The following is a 23,398-nucleotide window of genomic DNA, read 5'->3' as shown; positions in this document are numbered from 1 at the left end:
CTGCACACATGGACACACTTAGGCACAGAAAGGCTTATCTTAGATAATCAGTTAAGTCCCCACAGGCATAACACACCAGGAAGACACATCATACGTACTTTTACCAACCACATAATTGGCTGGAAAATAGCCTTGCTGTCCATTCGCCAGGCTGCCAAACCACCAGTTATCATTATCTTTGTATAACACTTGGATAATGTCACTGCAATGGATGGTTAGCTCATCTGATCGATGCGCTGTGTAGTCATAAAGAGCCACTACCTAAACGAGAGATAAGACCACCACAGCTTTTATCATGACTGCACCACAGAGAGAAAAGACCAACATTCATTTCCTCTAATAGAAATGTTGCTGTAACCAAAGCTGCACTTGGGTGAAAGCTGAGGCTGTCTCAGGTTTGGGGCTGGTGGGAACGCAGCAGGAGAAGCAAGATAAAGGGGTTGTGGCATTCCAGAAGGGGTTAAGAACATTCAAAGGTACCAAGATTAGCGTAAAAAAACAACAACAGCAGCGGCTGTCAGCTTTATAAGCAAATAAATTTTGATGCATTTACTTCCCTAGAATTTTGCTAGTGCTTTCAGAGTTCATTTTATTTCTAAGCTTGTCTGCATGGGAACATAAAACAAAAGAACATGGAAAATCTTATGGCACATTTGGACCACTCAATTTTGATTACTCAGATGCTTTAATATCGCAGGATGGGGTGGGGTGAGTTAAAGGACAATTGCTCCCCACACAAGCAGCTCACCTCCCCTATCTCATTTCTGAACCTTTGAAGTTTGTGAGGGCATTACATTTTTCACAGAAAAAAAAATCGCTGAACTAGAAATAAAAATAAAGCTGCAATTTTAAGAAAGCTTACTCGAAACTCAAATGTTAAAATCGATAGCACTTGCTTCAGAGAAAGCATGATTAATATGGTAGTATTAATGTGAAACATATTGTCACTTCTCTTCCAGAAATCTTAAGGGGGACAAAACTCTATGAAATGCACTTTGTGCCTTCTCCGTCATCCTCAACAGTTTTTTCTAGTGCCACCATTGTTCCGTGTGCTGCATAGTTATCGCAACCACTGGGATTTTCTGCTGCCAGGCATAACACTGCAAACCACACTTCTTTAAGTACATTCTTGCTGGCAAGGTAATAGTAGGCTGCTTTGCACAAACTCCATTCATGGTACAAAGCAAGCAAATACCATGTCACGGTTTACTGTGTAGTTGGGGAAACACAGAATGACCCGGTTCTCACCTCACAGTGGGAACATAAGAAAAGCCAAGCTGGAGCAGACCAATGATCCACCCAGTCCAGCATTCCATTCGTCTGGTGGCAAACCAGCTGCTCACAGGATCCCTCAAGCAGGATGGATGCTCAAGATCCTCAACAAAAATTATACCCAGGCATACTGCCTCTGACAATGGGGGTAGCACACAGCCAGCAAGATCTGTAGCCAGTGATAGCCTTATCCCCCATGCAGTTGTCCAATCCCATTTTAAGGTTGCCCAAACTGGTGGCCATCACTACTCCCTCTGGTGCCGAATTCCATAGTTTAACTAGGTGCCCTGTGAAGAAGCACTTCCTTTTACCTGACATAAATCTCCTACCAATCAGCTTCATGGGATGACCCCAGGTTCTAGTATTATGGGCAAAGGAGAAATATGTTTCCCTCGCCATACCACATGTAATTTTAAACAACTCTTATACTTGTTCACATTCTGATGCCCATTCTCTCACCTTGGAGAGATCTCTTAGCTTCTCACAATCCCTTTTGGTTTTAGCCACTCTAAATTGTCTACTGTCATCAGCAAAGTTGGCCACAACCCCCTTCTCAAAAACCCTGTTTTAAAAGAAAACTTTACTTTTGACAGCTGTCAAAAGTAAGTGCTCTTGTAAGTGGGGTTGGCTGCACTTTTCCATCTTCCCAAGTATATAGTCCCAAAAAAGGGTAGAAAAGGTAGATGACAGTAACAACTGTTATGTCCACACTTGAAACCTAAGGGGTCTCACTGCAAAGGCAATGATCTACTCATTTGATAGCTCATCTTTCGAAAGCTGACAGTGAAAGCAAAGTAACGTATTTAAATCCTGACTTTGTCAAGTCCATGGGAGATGCCTGCTTTGACAGCAAGCTCTCACCAGAACACTGACCAGCCAAGGGCTCAAATGTTGGGCTAGTGGAGTTGCATCTTGTGCAATTCCAAATTACTAAACATTTTTAAAAAGAAATTACTGAACACATTTGTCCACATTTCTGGCACAAAATAAATGTGGTGAAGCAATGAGACTGTACTGCTTGGGCATTGAAAAAGGGCTACCATAGGCAATCAGCTTGGAGAGCTCAAAAAATGACCTCTGAAAAAAGGGGGAAATGACCATAAAAAGGGGACACATTTTTAGTAGGGAACGGAGACAAGATGGGTCCCCTGGCATACTTGTGCGAGGGTCAAGGGAGAAGGAGCAGTGGGACAACCCATAGTAAGCCTCTGGAATAGCCCACACTGCATAACCTATCTGCAGGGTAAGGTGCTGGGATGAGTCAAGCCAGCAAATGTAATTGATTAGGAATGATTTAGCAAGTTACAGCACTATTGCCATAATTCTATTGTGTTATACAATTGATGGTAATCTACTGAACTGTATTTTAAATAATGCCACCTAATCTGGGGTTTAAAGTGCTAGGAACATTGAGATGATGTTTTAGCTCAAAATGAACTATTGCTAGAAATGCTCCCTACTGAAATGAGGCCATGGAAATCTCTGACAACTTGGCTAGATTCCAGAAGCTTATTAAACATCAGATGGCATGTGATTAATCCTAGGACCATCTTCACCTACTTCATTTTTCAGCATTGCTTAAAAACATGCCATGTCTCCTAGGATTTGAAATAAAGACCAAAAAATTAAAGCAACTTGAATTCATTACTTTGAATTACTTTGGATCTACTTAGAGCAAATATATTCGTAAACCTAGTAGCAAAGAATTTAAGGTTCCTTAAGAGTTGATTATAACTAACACAACAGAATACATATATTTAACAAATGAACAGCACTTACTGTTTCTTGGACTGGGATTGAACTACTGTCTCCTTTGGCATATGATGCCACTAGAAACTCAGTACTCTAGAAGAAAATTAACATTAATGGATTGCATTAGGGTTAGGGATAATTTGAGAAACTATGCTCATTGCTCTTATTCTATTTCAAAGTGTAGTTGCTTATGCAAGCAAAGATACAGCAAAGATATAATACGAATATGTGTAATGTCAATACAAATGCTGTTAATTGCCATCAACAGTGGTCACTATCTCATCTAATGCAGGCAGTTTACAATCCCATTGACGTCAATGGGATTTTAAGCAAGCTGAGTGCAAACTGCAGACAAGATGCGTTATCTACCAAGCACCAATATTTGGCAGGCTCCATGTGGAGTAATGCTATTTCTGGAATAGTCCTATGTTAACATTAAAAATATTGTTTGGGTTTTGGCTCAGCAGTGTTTGTGGACGACCCAAAATACTAGCCTAGTGAGCAAGTTGCACATAGCCATACTATGTGCATCCATCTTTCGCCACCTTTTCCCCAAAGAGCTTACTGGTACATAGTGACAACCAGAATTTGGGTTGAACTGTGGGTTGCTATTATGTGTGAACCCTACACGAAAAAAATTAAACTCTTATCTTGCTTGCACAAAATGCTAAACAATACTTTATTTAAGCAATTGTTTGCTGACCTGCCTTATTTGGCAGAAAATCAAATAGAGCATGGAATTGTTTTTTAATAGTCTTTGATTTCCTTCTCTTTCTACTATTCACACCCAGCTGCTTTGTGATACTGCAGTACTGGCATGCAAAGAGGCTTTTTAAAGCTCCTTGTCTACCTCCTCTGAAGCCTGGCAAAACAACCCATGATTTAAACAACCCACAGTTGACAGCCCAAAAACAAACTATGAATTATGTTTGTGGCTTCATGGTTAACAATACATAGTCAACCCATAGCTCTGGGTTCACATGTAATGACAACACACTAGTCAATAATTCCTAGTTGGTCATTATGTGTGAACCTATCAACAACCATGAATACAGGTTGATTATCATTGGTGCTGAATTGTGGACTGTTAAGTACAAGCATTATGTTCACATGTAATGACAACCCAGAATTCAGTGGTAACCCACTGGCATTTGCCCCATTCTCTTTTGTGATATGTTGCAAAAAGAACAGGAGACAACATTCAAATGCAGAGAGCCATTAATAGAATTCCTCTTATACAAACAGTACTTTCCTACTGCTGCCAGAACCTCTCAAACATGACCCAAAGTCATTCCTGAGCATAAGGGGAACCCCTGGAAAAGTGTGGGGTGGAGTGTGGCTAATGCTGAAGAGGGAAACAGACCATCCCTTGAATGAATGAAAATTTCTTTTGCTCACATAAGGGGTGCCAACACTGATCTCAGGAAAATAGTTTTTAGTTAAATCTATCACTTGGAAACATCTGGATAAATTCTGCAGTGGGCTTCAGCATTCTTCCAAAGGCTCACACAATGGCATACTTTCACTTGATAAATTTATACTGCAGTGCTTAGAAACATTACATTTAATAGCTACTATTCAGTAATAGGCATATGCACATGCTGTAATTTGGAAGGGAATTCTTGAGTTGTAAGTAAACTAGACACTGTGGAGGCAATCTGCCTGTATAGAAAATGAGGAGGAAGTTTTATTTTCACAGCAAAGGGTTACGGAGATGAGGAACCAGAACCTTCTCCCTGTCCACCACTTACCCTCCGGCATCCCATCCCCACCAAGGCATTTTACTTTCCTCTTCACTCCAACAGTGGGAGTGAGTCTTGCATGCTTGTTGAAAGGGACTGCAAGGAACATAACCGACAGGAACAGCGAAGAGAACTGTGTGCTCCGCAGCCATGCATCCCTTTTCTTGTTAAGAACATCTGTTCTCCAATTTATAAATGATTGAAGGTGACCCTGATTTAACCACAGAGATGTGCCACAATGCTTAACCCAGAGAACTAGTGGATTTACCTAGTTGCCTTTTCTTGATGCTGCCATGCAGGAGTGGCAAGTTTGAGCCTGTTCTTGGCACTTCTTTCCCTGATATGAGGGTTTGTATAGTAGCAACACTGTAGAGGCAGTGTGTTCTACCTGAAGGGTAGGAGTGGCTCTTGTTACTCAGTGATGAGTCACTGTAGTGATTATTATTGCTATTCTCATTATGATTCTTATAAAAAAATATTTATGAGCTCTCCAAAAAAAACCCCATCAAACTTCCTTTAGCTGAGGTAAGCTTTAGGAAATAATAGATTAAAAACTTCAAGATGCCTTGGGATATTTTGAATACTCCCAGATGTTGCATTCAAGGGTTATTAAACTGTAGGTCTAAAGTGCTTCCTCCTAAGGAAACACCAACTTTATTTCTCAAATATTGCATTTTGGAAGATAGATAACTTCCCTTTCAAGGCTTAAAGAAAGCAGGTTAGTGCACCCCTACTCCGTATTAATGTTATAGCCTGTCTCACATTTTCCAGGCCAATCTTGTAGGGGTTTGTTCAGAAGAAAAAATTGATTTGGATCCTGATTTGGATAGTGGGTCTTTTACACTGGACAACTCTGCCCCGAGACCAAAGTGGAGCCTTACTTCTTAAATTTGAAGCTTCATATGACTTCCCAATGACTATCATGAAAAATGAATGAATTACTTTAACATTAAAAAGGACAAATAGGTGGGATTTGCAGGCCTAGCAGGCACTTTTCAATGGATTAAACCTATCGAATTTCTGATAAATTGATACAGGGGATTCTGTGATAATTACTTTTAAACATAGGATGCCAGTATATTTTTATTTCTTGGCTGAACTGGATGAACTTTGCTGGCATAACTGCCTTTTCTAATGGGAGGTCTTACCTGCTAAATTTCAGGCAGATAGGTGTAAGGGGCATTGGGCACAGATAATCTCAAATTTGGGTGGGAGGCAAAAAGAGATTCACTCTCCACCACAGTTCTTGTTTGGTCAACTCATATGAAGATGGCACACATTACAATGGTGCCCCCAAATAAGAATTCCACAAGGACAGATGCAGTGTTTAGGAAGTGTGATGAACGAAAACCAGGTTGACACTTTTTTTCTGGTTTGTGTTCTGGTCATAAAGCCGTAGAAAATTGCTTCATCCTTGATGGACTAGATGGATAACAGTTTACAGAAAATGTATATGAAAGGGTGCACTGTACAGTTTGTCCACACCACGTAACACAATCAAAGAGGCGCTTTTAACATTGGGATTTTTTTAAAGAACTGTTTGCCCCACTCCTGCCCTTTGTAGACAATTGGTATTTTCCTCGGTTACTGTGCTACTTAAATATGTGCTCATACATATAGGGACACTTTGCAACCTAGTCTTTTGCTTTACAGCACAGTTCATAATCAGCTCCTTGATAGGTTGTGCAGCATGACGTGTGAACCTAGATGGCTGGGCAGCAGCTATTGTTTGTGAACCAGGTCACAAAGACATAGAGGAGCAGAACTATAAAACCCTGCCTTTAAAGTCTCCAGGGCATTCCACTGTCAATATTCTTCGAAGCTAAGAGAAGGGAGTCCTTCTCAGTCTTCATTTCAGAGTGTGAAGTCAATTTCACCACTGTGGTTATACATTAGGCAGCCAAGGTGGCAAAATCAGTTCTCTCACCATCAGCCCCTACTACCCTCCCTGTCTGAAGCCAAGGGCCCCTAATTAAACATTTCCAAAACACATCACCTTTAGCTGGAAGGCGTGACCTGCCCTCCACATGACCAGACTGGGGGAGCGTGACTGAGAAAATTTATGTACTTTGCTGGGGAGCTGGTGCCAGCAGAGCAGACACTGCAGTGAGGGACAGACATTCCCTTCCAAACAACAGAGTCAGACAACAACCTACCGCAGAACACCACCAAGCCAGTCATAGTTGTTTAAAACACTGGTACACTTTAGCAGAGATGCAAGGAAAGAGAACTCACCTCCATATTCACAGATGGTAAGTTGGCCCATATCTACCCTATATTTAAGTAAGATAAAGGCCAGTTCATACAATTACCTGGGCCTAAGCATGGAGTATCTTACATATTTTTATTTAACATAGTAATAAATTTAGTAGGCTATAAACTGGAGAGTTCTTTTAGGTGTATGCAGGGTATACTTTCTTATAGCAAGAAAATGCTATAACACGTATGGCTTCTAATACCCCCCATTATCTCCTGGGTTTAAAATGAATATGTAAAGGGTGGTCAAAGGCCAGACAAAATTATGCAATTTAAAATTTCACCAGTTGAAATCAATATATTTAAGCTGCAACTTTAACTTTCCCATTAAAACCAGTAGACTTAAAAGTACTCAATTTTAGCTAGACTGTGACCACCTAGCTATCAGTACCATTGTCACTCTACCTTTCAAAAGAAAAGATAATTGATCTGGTGCAGTGTGGCCATCCTCACCAGTGCCATCCAGTCTATGCAGGGTCCAGTAAGAAAGAATTCAATCCTCCCTCAGGAAACTACCTACACTCCTGAGATAGCCTGAATCACAAGCATGAATACAATTCATATAACAACTTAAAAGGCTTTCAACACCCATTCATTCATTCAGCCACACAGTATTTGTTTCATGAAACCAAATAATTATCACTCCCATGTCTACATTAAGGATTGAGGTATTACTTATTTAACCTAAACCAGCTGACCTCACACTAATAGAACTCCCAGGTAATGTTGGGGTTTATGCCGCATTTGACAGCAATATCCCCACCACCTGCCCTCTGTTATAACAACAGGCTGGTTCTAAGTTCTCAGCTGGTGGAATCATTGCTTGAGTAGAGTTCTGCTTCAAATGCCTGCCTTGGAAAAGTTGGGGGGGGGGAGCAATCTTGGTAGATTAGCTCCCACCATGATCTTACCTATTTCAGAGTAGTTTTTGGGGAGTGAGAAGGAACTACAGGTGAAGAGGGTCCTGAAGAAGACTGTTCCCCCACCCCCTGAGCCACTTTCTACCAGTGGGATTCCTCTGTTGGATCAGAAGCCTCCCACAGATGGAAGGCTTATGCTAGACTCAATCCAAGTTGTAAGAATAAAGCATAGTTAAAATCCTATCAATGTAGAAAGTAGCAAAGCTACTGTCATGTGTTGGTCTTTACAGAGCTTGGATCATTAAATTAGTGCCAGTGCTACTGTTTCTTTCTTGGGTTTTCAGAAGCCTATGATCCTTATTTGATTATAATCCTTCAGGCATTTAATGAGCATGGGAATCCATAATCTGCCTGGAGGAAAAGCTGTGCCAGGCTGTACTTTATTGAGTCCCGCAATGTACAAACACAAAAATGAAATGCAAACACAGCTGCTGCAACAAAGTCTTTAAGGATTTTTTTTTTTAAAAGGACGAATTGAAAAGTAGCTGAAATAATTCAACTGCTAAGATGACTCGATACACTCCAAAACTATTTTGATCTGTTCTTCTTTCATCAGAAACACTTCGCTTTCAACTTTAAAAGATGCCAATTTACATACTGTTGGGAGAACTTTTCTACCACTACAATAATATTTTTTTAAGCCTAATGAATGCTATAATGGATTTCCTATCCTTGGTTTTTTGCTCTAGTCTATATTATTCTGGGCTTGCATGTCTAAAGAGATTCAGTCTGGAATTTTGCATCCAAAAAATCCGTATTACTTTCAGTACTAATTGAGGAAAACAATTCATAGATAGAAGCCACCCAGAAGCATAATCAGCACAGAAAGCCAACAAGAAATGCTTTTGAAAAATGCCTGCACCATCCATCCAGATCTCCCATTGAGCAGGTGAAATTATGTGCTGATGGGGACATTGAGCAACTGGGACTGTTTCCCCGTTCTGAAAGGAACAGCAACCCTCTGCATGTGTGATACCTAAGTTTGTATCCACTGAATTTCAGTAAAGACTTTTGATGGAAATAAAAAATAGCCATTTATTTATAGCAAAATATTTTCTGAACAAGTGGACAGAAGATGATGGAGATGAGCATGGAAAAATAGGGAAAAAATTCTCTTTGGGACCCCTAGCTGGCAAGAAAGCCTCTTAAAAATATTTATCTTCTTTGGAAACTAGTACCAGGTGAATTAGTAGGGGAGTTCACAGATCACATTAAGCCTCCCTGTGAATAAGCCACAGTGGATTAGTTGTTCAGTGAACAGACATCACGATGTTGGTGTACTCCATCTCTTCCCCTTCAGTCCTGCAGCCAGCTCCAGCATGCATCCCAGTGCCCTTTGTGGGAGAACCTGTCTTTATGCCCTCTCCCCACTCACTACTCTTTTTTGTTCAGTGTCATTCTGCCTCTCAATTTTTGGTGGCTCAAAAAATACAGCTGTCGAATTTTTTTTAGCCCCAGAAAATTGTATTTTTTCCCAAATAGTCAGCTCTTTGTAGGTACATAAATTACATGCAATCTGGGTTCTAGTCCCCGCTCAGCCATGGAGCCAACTGGGTGACTTTGGGCCAGTCACAGACTCTCAGCCCAACCTACCTCACAGGGATGTTGTTGGGGGATAAGATGGAGGAGGAGAGATGATGTAAGTTGCCTTGAGCCTTTTGTAAAAAAAAAGGCAGGATATAAATCGCAATATAAATAAATAAATAAATAAATAAATAAATATGCTTACAGCTGTCCAATAAACACAGACTTTCTTGGTCAATTCCCTTGCCTCTTTCAGCTGCCAAAGGGAGGATAAGGCAACACAATATACAGGCTAATTTGTGCACACTTGCCAGCTGTCATTTGCCTAGCTGTCAATTGAAAAGCACTGGTAAATGGGGAAAAAACAAGGCAAGAAGGTTCAGCAAATGGAGGTGGCAGCAGTATAACCCAATTAGCAATGTAATCCCATTGACTTTAATTGCTGAACTTACAGTTCAGTTTCCTTCACATTTCCAACAATACCTTAAGTTTCTAGCTATTCTAGAGGAGCAATATTAATCACTGGCACTGCTGCTTTAGATGACTCTTTTTCAAAGCACTTCAGTTCCCTAACAGTTCTAAAAAACCACGGAAATATCTGCAAATGCAAGGGCTGGAGAGTAAATGGAGGAAAAAAATGTGCACCTGCTATTAACTGCTCCTAAAACGGGCAGGGTACTTAATGCATCCCTTTCTAGAATAGCTGCAGACATGATGAAATGTTGAGAAGTTTGACTAAGAAATTTCAGTGCAATGCTTACAACTGAGACACTGCCAAGGAGAGAATACTGGCCCTGCCCTCTTTTGTTATACCCTCTTTATTTTTTTATTTTATTATTTTATTTATTAAAACATTTCTATGTCGCCCCTTGCCAAGGCCTCTTTCACTGCCTTTTTGCCATTTACCAGTGCTTTTCCATTGGGAGCTAGGCACTTTGTCCCAAGCAACTGTGTGCAAGAGAGCCTATAAAAAGCCATGTCTTCTGCAGGGCAGCCAGCCACAGCTGCATATTTGTGTGCTTACAAAGACCAACAATTTGTTTTTAAAATGCACAATATTCAGGGCCACTTTAAAAAAACTTTATCTGAACTGTGCTTTTCAGGGGTTCCATTAAAAAAAAGGCAGAGAAACAATTCACAAGAAGTAATAGTTCCTCTATATTCCTCACTAGTTAGACCTCACCTGGAATACTGTGTCCAGTTCTGGGCACCAAGATTTAAGAAAGATGCAGGTAAATTAGAAAGGGTTCAGTGGAGGGCAACAAAAATGATCCAGGGTTTGGAAACACTGTTCTATGAGGAGAAACTGAGAAAACTGGGCATGTTCAGCCCTGAGAAGAGAAGAATGAGGTGGGGACATGGTATCACTGTGTAAGTCCCTCAAAGGCTGTCACAAAGAGGAAGGTCAAGATCTTTTCTTGCTGATGCCAGAGTGTAGGACATGGAACAATCAGTTCAAGTTGTGACAACCCAGATTCATGCTGGACATCAAGAAAAGCTTCCTCATTGTCAGAGCAATACAACAGTGGAACCAGCTGCCTAGAGAGATGTGGGCTCTCCCACACTAGAGGCATTCAGAAAGAAATTGGACAGCCATCTGAGTGGGATGGTGTAACATGGGTGCCCTGCACCAGCAGGGGGTTGGACTTGACCTTCATGGCCCCTTCCAACTCTACTATTCTATGATTCTGTGATAAGGGATAGTCCTTTTCAGCATCTTTGGAAAAGCAGACATTGGAGTGACCAGAAGCTGCAAAGGTTGTGGCTGCTCTTGCTTACTCTGTAGCCATTCCCATCCATCCACAATAAGATCACCCTGACAGGCTCAGGCACCCCGGCAAACCAGCATGGGTTGACCAGTCCTAGAACAAGACATGGGTTCCCAGGCTGGCTGATTTGTGAAAAACAAACCACCCTGTAGATGCTGTACTGTCCGGATGGCACAGCCCACTATAGTTGATGATCCACAGTAGATTCTAACCAGGTCAATGTGACAGATACAGTTCAACTCCTACTCTCTGTATCACAATAGTATGAAATATCAAAGTACAAACTGGTTAATTTTAGCAAATTAAACACAGGTAAAGGAACTTGGGGGAGATAAATCTACAAAAAAGAGGGGTGCCATTCTTAATGCTAACAGCATTTAAAATTCTGTTATTGTACAAGCAGTAACAATACTGCTTGGGATAACACACTCCATTAGTACATTTCCATCTCTCTCAATTCAAAGTACAATATATTAACATCCAAAAATACAGTTGTGTCCTCTTTGCCTTATTCTTCTTAACCATGCATATATCCCTACATCTGCTCCCTCTCATAGGAAATAACAATCTTGTATACCTAATTTTAATGAATTACAAGCATGCAGTGCAAAGGTAATATTGGAGCTTCTATTCTTTGGTTTTTAGAGAGCAATGAAAGGAGGAAAAAAAGACTACATGGAAGATTATTTTCTGGAGAAGTTCTTTTATGACTGAAGGGGAGTATTAAAAAGCTCTTGCACAATAGTAACATTTGAAGAAAGATTTTTAAAAGTTTATATTCTTTTTCTATATGCAAAAAGGAAAAAAATTAGAACTCCTTACCGTGCGTAGTCCAGCTGAAGGTGTTAGGCTAAAAGGATTTCCTACTGGGACAAAACTCCCTGTGAAAAGACAAAGTGTGAAATTTTCTCTTGTTATCCCCTTTCAGTTTAATAAATAATGTTATTTTTAAAACATGATGAAAATAAGATGTTTCACAAAACCCTGAATGAAAAACAGCAGCTGCTTTCAGTCCCAACTATGCATCCTTCAGTCAGTAACAGTTGGAGAGTTTATCTAACTAACAGACCTGACACAAGGTTAGCTAATCCAATATTTCCATTCAAATGATTTGGAAAGATAGCACAAGCAATGCCCACATACCACCTCGCACTCAGAATTGACACTATTATTTAAAAGCAACACTGTCTTTCCCTGTCATTGAATCTTTGAGTCATGCATACAAGGGTTTTTCTCCAGCAGAAGTGATCACAACACCCCTACATTGAATTTACTCATTTCATCAGAAAGAATAGGTATAAGCTATTCAATATATTCTCTTTGATCATACGCCCTCCTGGCATCACACATCTTGCTGCTTATTTTATTCCAGCTCAGTTCAGTGCTTGTTTAAAAGAAGTATTTGTCACTCAGGTCCTTTTGCATTCTATATTATACTAATAAGCTCACTCAGATCTTTTGAATATGTATGAATTCATTTTTTTCCTTTCCTTTCGGAATAATACTAAGGAAAGAAACATCTTTCAAGATAGTTTTTGATGTATAGTCCCCTCCCAAAATATAAATCCCAAATGCCAGTTAGAAAGAGCTGATATAATGGTCAAAATAACAGCTTAACTGGGAAGACCCAGATTTAATCCCCAGTAACTTGGGGAAGTCATCATCTCTGAGTTTCACCTACCTCACAAGGTTAGTGTGAGGATAACACAAGGGTGGCATGAATCATGGTCTCTTTGAGTTTCTTGGAAGATAGGATATGAATGTAACAAATAAATCCCGTATTCTACCATATTTATTTGTCATCTGAATTAAGAGAATTCACTGTGGTTCTGGTCCCCCACTGCCCTGCTCCTCCACTGAAGCAACCTGTGATGGTCATTTAGGTTCTTGATAAAAATTTGAAGAGCAGTTTGCATGGCAGTAACAATAGCAGTCTGTTCCATCATTCCTTCTGCTTATCCTTTTGGGAAAGTTTTAGGTCCTAATTGCAAGGATACAGCTACAGAGAAAGGAGAAGAGGAAACTGAAGATAAAGTATAAGGAGGGAAGAAGGGAGGGAAAGGTACCTAACGGGGATAGCAGTCTCATTGCAGTGGTTCTGGCTGCAAGAAGAACTAATTTGGAAGGAAGTTGGAAAGAGATTTCAGAAGCAGAGAAAGAAAGGTGTGCCAGTAAGAGTATTGCTAATGCCTGAATATGGTGCTAAGTGTCCAAGAAATCTTGAATCATTCTCCGAGCATGAGATTTTTTCTGCTGCAGATACCTCTTGAAAAGTTATACTAGTGAGGTGAGGACAAGTGAAAGAATAAGCAAAAGTGGAAAAATAGATTAACAGTAATATAATGATCCCTCTAAGACAGTACTTTAAAACTCTTCACCTGCCCCACTCCAAAGTAGCAGAGCCTATGAGAGCACATCTTAATTGGAGGACCTCCTGGACCAGCTTTGAGATCCAACATTAAATCCAACTAATATGGCCCCTCAGATTCCCTATGGTCATTGCTCCTTTCTTGTAGCAGAAGCACCCCCCGCACCCAGCAAACAATTAAAATAGCATGGCTGTTCTGGCAACATAGCTGCAAGTTAGAGGCTATTTGTCCTTTGTAGCTATACTTTCTGCACTGTTCCTTTTCTACTTTCTTTTCTCTACTGAAGGTAAAGGGCTTAAGACAGAAGAGAGGCTCAGAAGCCAGAGCATGTATCATCGAAGGTCAGGGTGTAGGGTGGAGTGACTAATCTGAGGCTGGAGCTCTGCCTTAAATAGCTCCCATTGTCTGGCAATGTTGGTCTGATGCTCACGTGCACCATCTGTTCTGCACCCTCTTCTGAGTAGATGGTGTGCCCTTGCTATACCTACAGGATCAGTGACTGGAATGCCAGGCTGTGGGGGATTATCTGGTGGATACTGTATTAGTGACACCTGAGCATGAGCCACAGCATGAGCTGGGACTGGCAGAAACTCCTGGGAGGTTGCATAATGGTAAGGAAGCAATGTGGGTTGTAGCTGTGGAAGTAGAAGAGCCCTGATAGGCTACTTCTAAGATACGGAAAGCTTTACTGCTGCTACAAGAAGATACTCTGTTCCCCCACAACCCATTCAAAGTCCATTATGAAGCTTCCATCTTGTCATGGATCAAGTGTCCTTAACTGTAGATTGTGTCAGCTAAGTTCAGTGTTAACCAAACCATCAAGAGTTGTTCATTAGCTCCATGCTGGTCCTTGGAAAGTTGGATGGTCTGTTCCCTGAATGCGCCAGTGGTGTTCACCAATTTCCATGCAAATTTCATGGTGGTTTTCTGCCTGTTACAAGGACATGTCAAACTTTGTGTGTTCCTGGCTCCTCCTGCCTTTCTTTAGCCAGCTGTACTTGTACTGGCCTAGCTCTTTTGCTGGCTGCTAAAAACAATCTCTCACAGGTTTGTCTTCCATAACAGCTGAACTCTCTCTTCCCTCCATGGCCATGAAGCTGGTAAAGGTAGGGCTTTTCAATTACACAAACAGGCGGAGCAGTTCTTGATCAAGTGGCAGATGGAAATTTGCCACTTCTTCCCTTCAGCCTATTACAAAGAAATGGGTCTTTCAAGATTAAACTCTAGCTGAGGAGGAGGATCTCTTGATGGACCCCTGCCTGAACCCATCAAGGTTTGTTGCACATGTTTCTCCAGGCAGCTTCTTCTTGCACAGGAGTGCGTGAGAAATCTATTGAAGGCAAATTATAATTATTGTTGCACTTCATTTATATCCCACCTATTTTCTTCTTGCAAGGTAGCTTACATAATCTTCTTCCACTCTATTTCATCCTCACAGTCATGGTAAGAATGTACGATTACATTTCTCATCCTGAGGCTTTGGCGACAGGACGGCATATAAATAAATAAATAAATTCCTTTGCCACAACAACATTTTGCTTCCTTTGAAATTCCTTGGATATGGTGTTCAATCTAGTTCAAGAAAATGTGCTTTGACATTTTGATTTAGTTAAAATTCAGTGGCAATGCTATTGGTCAAAGAGTCAGTGTCAAGATACAAACCCAGTTCACATACAACACAAAGGTTATTGGGGATGAATAGAAGTGAGTGAGAGCACTGCCTCCTGTGTGCTTCTAACTTCTACTTTCTATTTTAAAAAAGCTATGATTCCTTGTCTGAAAGTTGTTAACATAACTCTGAACCCGGACATGCTGAACTGTTTAAGAGTTAAATCCAACTCTAACCTATGGATTATGTTGGGGTTAACTCCGGGTTGTTTAACCAGTAAGCCATCTAGGGTATCCAAGTTCAGATGCAACACTCACAGTCTAAGAAAACAGCATTGAGGAACACACTGTGCCCACTTGCTCCTGCTCACCAATTTGTGAGTTAAATTAGCCACAAATCGGTGTTGTCTGTGAACTGGCTCATAGTCTACTAGCAACTGAAAGTAGTACTGTTTCATTTAAGTTAGTAAAATATATTTATCCTATCCCTCCAGATTTCTAACCATTTGGCAAGACAAACAAAATTACCAAATTCCAACAACATAAGGATATTGCAGATCAAGCGATCACTCAGATTTTTAAAAAAAGTGCTTGAACAGCATTGTTTGAACTTGCTATATCATGGTTCTAGCTGGGGCACCAGTACAAAGGCCTTCAGAAGGTGGAAAGACAAGAGACAAGGTCTCCTCTGAAGAGTGCAATATGTGAATACGTTCATACAGAATACCTCCCCCGCAACCTGCTGCTCTCCAGATATTTTGGACTCCAGCTCCATAATTTTTAGCATGACCAATGTCAGGAACCTAGACATTTTATTTATTTAAAATATTTCCTGGCTACCTTTCAAGGCAGCATACAACAATATGTAAAACTGATAAAATATAAAAAGTGATAAAACACGGTAAAATGGTAAGAACAGAATAAAACCAGCAATTAAAACTAACAACAAACCAGCAAAAAAATGTAGTCCAAAACACCTGGAGAGCACCTAGTGGATGAAGGCAGATATAGAAGGGGCAGAACCCCTAGATATACTGTTCTGTAAATCAGGGATTCCCTTCCTAGTCTTTTCCCTGTCTGACAGATGAGATGTGGAGAAATCTTCACCCTGAGTGTGTGACAGGGGATCGGTCAAGGAATAATTACGACTCATCCACTCGCATCTCTTTTATTATTACATGGTAGCCTTTTTGAAATGGTCTTTTTATCAAGCAATTATTAATTTCAGCAGAAGGAAGTCTTACCTGTTTGTCTCGGCTGCCATCATATGTATGGTTTATTATTTTGCCAATATAAGGAAAAAAACCACTAAATTCAAAAGTCAGAAATGTGATCAAACCAACTCTTCTACCAGTGACCCATGCTATCCTTCCATCAGAATTAAAGTTTAGGCAATGACATGCCTCTTCTCATTCGCTACATGTACATTCTGGTACTAGCAAGAAATTCAGTAATTGTCAACATCCATATGCACACAATTTAGTTAAGTGCTCAGGGTGATAAGTGCTCATTAGTTGGCTGAATGTGCAACTAATACAAGGTTTTTTAAGGCTGAAATTATTCAGGTGCATTGGCAGATATCCATGGGAAAACTTGCACAACCTCCACCTGCACTTTGCCTACCTTAAGCTAGTGGTATTAGTCACACGCATAAGAAATTTCCTCACAAATATTTGAACACTGGAAGATATTTATTTATGTAATTATATGGCACCACCTCAATGAGCCAGCTTGCCCACAATCTTGCAAACACTTGAGTCTGAGTATCTCCTTGCCTGTGAATAGCTTCAATGTTAAAGAGTTGTCTACTTAACCAAGTCTTTTATCCTGTTAAAGCCTAACACACAAGTATGCCCTGTTCAGGAAGACACAATTCAATTTAGAAGAATTATACCCAATTGTTTGGGTATAATGGTTTGTGTTATGCAATAGATTGGTAACCAATAAATTTAATAAAACAATTGCAGAAACAAAACTATCAATACACTTTGTACACAACCCAGTCAAAATGAAGTATTTCTAGGAACTGCTGATTTTAATGGAAGAAATTCAGCACAAGAGGAAAAAAGACAGGATTTAACTGTAATACAGGAATACAGCAAACTTCCAATTGATGTTCAGTGCATGAATAAACACATTACAAAATACATTTCTATGATGAAATGTATTGTACAGGAAATGCAATTAATGATGGTAATCAATATTCATTCAATATTCATTTTATGTCTTGAAGACAACATCATGAAGGTGTTGTCCATTTCTCCATACACATTCTGACAGCCTGTTGTGAAAATTCTGTATTGTTCAACATAACATGTCAAAAGGAATGACAGCGATTTCCTCTTCAATCCTCCTTTTTAGTTCAGCAATGGTTGCAGGACATGTGCCGTACACTTGTCTTTTAAGATGTTCCCACGGAAAAAAAATCACAGACAGTGCGATCTCAGAGGCCATGGAATGCCACTATTATGTGAAATGACGTGCCTTCCAAAGAATCATCAAATAGCTGCCATTGATGGTCAGGCAGCATGCAAAGTGGCTCCAGCCCCCTGAAACCACGTTTTCGATATTCAGATGTGCAAAGTTTTGCCACCTCTGCACAAAAATTTTTTTCAAGCAAAGCCAGCATACCGATCAGATGTAACTGTGGTTGCAATGCTCTCCTCATTTTCAAAGAAGTAAGGGCCTATGATGGCATGTGATGACACATCACACCATACTGTAACCTTAGTGCTGTGTAATGGACGCTGGTGAAGCTCAAAAGGATCTTCCCGTGCTCGGTAACAGAAATTCTGTTTGTTAACATACCTATGAAGGTGAAAATGGGCTTCGTCCAAAATCCACAAATTGATAATGAAATTGGCTTCCTCGTTTACTTTAGCCAGCTCTTGTTCACAAAACTGTCGACGCAACATGTGGTCACTGGGTTTGAGTGCCTGCACAATCTGCAACTGATAGGGATGGAACTTCTTTGCATGCTTCGTCACCCCAAATGCAACGGTGGTGCATGTTGTCAAATGGAGCAGTGAGGGCTCCTCATGATGGCAGCTCGAACAGCCTCAATATTCTCTAGTATCTGGGCTGTTCAAACACCACCCAGGGACTTCTTTTTTAAGGCTAAACCCATTTCTTTGAAATTACACACCCATGCTGTAACTGCATGAGCAGATGGGACACGATCATGGCATCCTAACTGGTAATGGCACCGAAATTCCCTTTGTGCAGCAGCACACTATCACCATTCTTATAAAAGGCTTTTACAGTGAATGTTCATTGCGCACCACTCCATTATAACTAGTGGCAAGGGGTTCTAAATGAGGTCGTACTGGTTCCAAACAATTGCCAGGGTCACCAACTCCTAGAACTGAATATCCTGTTTCCCTGCACGACCCTGTATAATAATTATACTGCTGAAATTACAGCATTTACATGTTTACATTTGGTTTGAAATAAACTAGGCATAATCAAACTGATGTATGCTAGAGGCTGTTTTTTCTGGAAACCTAGGGGTTGGTTTCTTAAAGCATGGGGAAGGTCTCCTTAAAGAGCTACAGAAAGATAGGGATAAGTTGTAGGCCCAGTTAGGAAAGAATTTTTTTATGATCATGTAATATTTTTGTTAATGGCTTGAGTGGGCACGGGTGTGAGTACTGTGCTGATTTATATATCTCACTTCATATCTCAATGTATTTCAAGTGGCTATTTTGCTGATGAATTATTCTATAGCTTGAAAGTCATTTGTTTCCTTTAGCTTTTTTGTTATAGTAATATTAATCCCATATTGATGGTAATGGCAACTTACACAGTGCTTCAGAGATGTACATGACATACACTATCTGAAGCTTACAGCATTGCTCTTTTTCCAGGCCTTTAATGTTTCTATCTGCCTCCTGTCTGCAAAAGGAAAACTGTCAATCCATCATGCTAGTCTATTTGTTACCATTCTGTTATAAGATTCTTTTAGGGATATGACCAGATGTGGTGCAGAAGAGACTTACAGATATAAGAATGGATAAAGATGAGAAAAAGTTTGGGAAGAAAGGGATAGTTATTTCTGAGAAAGGAAAAAAACAAATGGAAAAGAATAAATTTTCAGAAATAGACTACAACAGGAAATATGGGCTTTAAAATGGAGGACAGAATCAAGATAAGGACTAGGAAAAATGTTTTCAATGTAAAATAGGTGGGCTGTAACAAATTACATGAGCAATAGAGATTTAACATGAATAGAAACTGTAAGAATGAATATTCCTTCCATTATGCATGAGTTAATGGATTTTATTAATCTGTGCAGTGGACTCGGAGGCGCCCTGCGGACACAAAGCAGCGGCCGCGACCAGGAGGGAACGGCCCCTCGGGCAGGAAACACCGACCCCACGCTGCAAGAAAGACTTCCGCCCACCTCCAGCAGCACGCCGCTCCATCGCGCTGGAGGAAAGAGCCGCCGCGTGGGCAAGCGAATGCAAGCAGACGCGCGCAGCCACGACGTCGATGGCAGCCAGCTCCAGCGGCCAGCGCAGGCGCACGTGGCGCCGGAGAGCGCCGCCCGCCGGCCCAGGTGCACAACGGGGCGGGACTCGGAGGTGCCCTGTGGACACAAAGCCGCGGCCGGGGCCGGCGGCCAAAGGGGGTTGCCGCCGTTTGGGTGCCGTTCAGGGGACGAGAGGGGTGCTGGGCTGGCCAAGGACTCTTGTTGAAATAGGCTTGCCTACTGCTGAATCTTAGGGAAGGGGAAGGATTTTTTTTTCTTTTTCCCCTTTCTTTTTCTTTTTATCGTTCTTTTTTCTCCTCCTTCGACCTACTTTATAATTTTACCCTGCTTTAATCAGTGCTTTGAGTCATCCCTGGCCATGTCGACGTTTATATATCCTGGGGAACACACGGGCGCTGCCATTGGCGTGGTCACGGGCAATGGTCGTTACAGCAATAGGGGCTTAACGTGTCCACGTAGAAGAAGAATGGACAGATGGCCGACACCTATCCCTCCTTTTGGTTCTGCCCCCAACCAGAGGGCGCCAGGTAGCCTTGTCAACCACCCCTTGGGCCTGACAGTGCTGCTGTTCAATGCCAGGTCGGTCAATAATAAATCTTCCCTCATCCATGACTTGATTGTGGAGGAGGGGGCCGACCTGGCTTGCATAACGGAGACCTGGGCGGGAGAGGGAGGGGATGTTGCCCTTTCCCAATTGTGCCCACCTGGGTATCTGGTTCAACACTGTTCACGCCCAGAAGGGAGGGGAGGGGGAGTCGCGTTGGTTTACTGAGCCTCCATCTCTCTCACGGGTCTTCCGGTCCCTTCGAGACCAGGGCTGGAGTGCCTCTACTTGGTGTTGGGCGAACGAGACAGATTGGGGATTCTGTTGGTGTACCGTGCACCCTTCTGCCCAGCAGTCTCCCTATCTGAGCTGACAGAGACCGTCTCGGACCTGGTGTTGAGGACCCCCAGGATGTTGGTCCTGGGGGACTTCAATCTCCATGCCGAGTCTGGACTGACCGGGGCGGCTCAGGACTTCATGGCCTCTATGATGGCCATGGGCCTGTCTCAACACGTCATCGGCCTGACCCATGAACGTGGACACACTCTGGACCTGGTATTCACGAAGGGGCAGGAAGAGGATGACCTGAGGGTGAGGAACTTATGTTTGACTCCCCTGTCATGGTCAGATCACCTCCTGGTGAGGTTTGTGCTCGAGAGCGGCCTCTCCCTCTATAAGAGTGCGGACCCAATTGTATGGGCCCGCCCCCGGAGCCGGATGGATCCGGATGGATTCCTGAAGGCCCTGGGGGAGTTTCCGGCTGACAAGACTGGTGCTCCTGTCGAGGCTCTGGTCGAACTGTGGAACGGAGAGATGACCAGGGCTGTGGACACGATCGCTCCCAAGCGTCCTCTCCCACCGGGCAGAGTCCGCTCTTCCCCTTGGTATACACCTGAATTGCGGGCGATGAAGCGGGTTGGGAGACAACTAAAGCGTAGGTGGAGGAAATCACGGGATGAATCTGACCAAACACACTTGAGAGCCCACTATCGGGCCTATGCTGTGGTGGTGAAGGCAGCAAAAAAGAAGTTTTTTTCCGCTTCCATTGCCTCCTCACAATGCCGTCCGGCGGAGCTTTTTCGAGTGGTACAAGGCCTGGTTCGCCCGGGTCCTAAGGAAGATCCGATGCCACCCTCAAAGGCCCGCTGTGACGACTTTGCCAGGCATTTCAGGGAGAAAGTCGCTCAGATTCGTCACGAGCTGGACTCCACTAATGAATCAGAGGTCTCTGGGGAGAAGCCAATGCTACCGTCTGGTCCAAAATTATTGGAGGAATTTCAATTATTGCGTCCCGATGATGTGGACAAGGTGCTTGGACGAGTACGTCCCACCACTTGCCTATTGGATCCTTGCCCGTCTTGGTTAATAAATAACTCCAAGCATGGGATTGGGACCTGGATCTTGGAAGTGGTTAACGCTTCTCTGAGGGAGGGTCGGGTACCTGCCCCTTTAAAGGAGGCGGTAATACGACCGGTCCTGAAGAAAGCGTCACTGGATCCAGAGATGGCCACTAACTATAGACCTGTGGCCAACATCCCGTTTCTGGGCAAGGTGTTGGAGCGAGTGGTGGCGGGACAACTCCAAGCACTCTTGGATGAAACTGATTATCTGGATCCTTTTCAGTCCGGCTTCAGACCCGGGTACAGTACTGAATCTGCCTTGGTCTCCCTGTACGATGACCTGTGCAGGGAGAAGGACAGGGGGAGTGCATCCCTGTTGGTTCTTCTGGACCTCTCGGCAGCTTTTGATACCATCGACCATGGTATCCTTCTGGATAGGTTAGCGGGATTGGGGGTTGGAGGCACTGCTTTGCAGTGGTTCCGCTCCTATCTCAACAGTCGATTCCAGAAGGTAGTGCTGGGGGACCATGTCTCTGCGTCATGGCAGCTATGCCATGGAGTACCACAGGGCTCCATTCTATCCCCTCTGCTATTTAACATCTATATGAAACCGCTGGGAGAGGTCATCAGGAGGTGTGGGCTGCGGAATCATCAATACGCTGATGATACCCAGCTCTACCTCTCGTTTTCCACCAATCCAGGTGAGGCAGTGGCTGTGCTGAACCGGTGCTTGGCCGAGGTAAGGGAATGGATGAGGGCCAATAAACTGAAACTCAACCCAGACAAGACGGAGGTCCTGTTGGTTGGCGGATCGGGCTTCGGAGAGGGCGGATTTGACCTGGTCCTGAATGGTGCAACACTCCCTCTTAGGGATAAGGTCCGCAGCTTAGGAGTACTCCTCGACCCGGAGCTTTCTTTGGAAGCTCAAGTGACAGCGGTGGCGAGGAGCGCCTTCCTTCAGCTTCGGCTGATTAATCAGCTGCGCCCCTACCTGGAGTACAACTGCCTGGCGACGGTGACACACGCGCTGGTGACTTCCCACCTAGACTTCTGTAACGCGCTTTACGTGGGGCTTCCCCTGAAGACGGTCCGAACACTTCAATTGGTGCAAAATAGAGCTGCCAGGTTGCTGACGGGGACGGGGCGTTATGCTCACATGACTCCAGTCCTCCATCAGCTTCACTGGCTTCCCATTGAAGCCCGGGCCCAATTCAAGGTGTTGATTATGACCTACAAAGCCCTAAACGGCTTGGGTCCTGGCTACCTGAACGAGCGCTTACGTCCGTATATGCCCGACCGCCCTTTGAGATCTGCGGGAGAGTCCCTTCTCCGGGAACCCTCCATGAAAGAAATTAGGAGAGTAAGTACCCGGAGGAGGGCTTTCTCTGCGGTGGCGCCCAACCTATGGAATTCACTCCCCAAAGAGGTCCGCCTGGCACCGTCGTTACTGGTTTTTCGGCGCCAGGTAAAGACCTTTTTATTTAAACATCATTTCAATTGTTAAAACATATGATCTGGCCTGGGCAACTTCTTCTTCCTTCTCTTTCTCCTCCTATATTTTTATTTTATACTGATAATTTTAATTTTGTATTTGTAAATCAATGTATTTTTTGTATTGTTATATTTAATGGTAATTTATTATGTACTATTGTATTTCAATGTATTTTATCATGTTGTAAGCCGCCCCGAGGTTTCGGCAAGGGGCGGCATAGAAATGTTATAATAATAATAATAATAATAATAATAATAATAATAATAATAATAATATTCTGCATCTGTGAAATGGTTACCTTTGACCAAGTCTTTGCCT

General features: G+C 42.5%; 2 protein-coding genes across 6 annotated transcripts in view; both read right to left on the bottom strand.

Moving 5' to 3' along the window:
- The window catches only part of AHI1 (Abelson helper integration site 1), a 128,918-nt gene that overhangs the window by 7,645 nt on the left and 97,875 nt on the right, over nucleotides 1-23,398 (bottom strand). For 3 of the 5 annotated variants that reach the window (XR_006414078.1, XM_044424031.1, XM_044424000.1), the window contains exons 17-19: nucleotides 12,058-12,116; nucleotides 3,052-3,117; nucleotides 99-261 (exon numbers count right to left, since the gene is read on the bottom strand). Coding sequence is in view for 4 of the 5 variants with exons in the window: in XM_044424031.1 (XP_044279966.1) it covers nucleotides 99-261; nucleotides 3,052-3,117; nucleotides 12,058-12,116 (288 nt within the window). In the remaining variant the exon portion in view is untranslated. The remainder of the gene's footprint in view (nucleotides 1-98; nucleotides 262-3,051; nucleotides 3,118-12,057; nucleotides 12,117-23,398) is intronic. The other 2 variants (XM_044424008.1, XM_044424022.1) reach the window with 2 other exon arrangements.
- The window catches only part of MYB (MYB proto-oncogene, transcription factor), a 38,021-nt gene continuing 32,447 nt past the window's right edge, over nucleotides 17,825-23,398 (bottom strand). Inside the window, exon 15 of the mRNA XM_044448083.1 lies at nucleotides 17,825-18,020. Within this exon, the coding sequence (XP_044304018.1) occupies nucleotides 17,825-18,020 (196 nt within the window). The remainder of the gene's footprint in view (nucleotides 18,021-23,398) is intronic.

Source organism: Varanus komodoensis, unplaced genomic scaffold (genome assembly GCF_004798865.1).
Source record: "Varanus komodoensis strain SLA01 unplaced genomic scaffold, ASM479886v1 scaffold1, whole genome shotgun sequence".
Taxonomy (NCBI): Eukaryota; Metazoa; Chordata; class Lepidosauria; order Squamata; family Varanidae; genus Varanus; species Varanus komodoensis.
The sequence above is the reverse complement of the archived record's forward strand: the minus strand, read 5'-3'. Positions and strand labels throughout refer to the sequence as shown.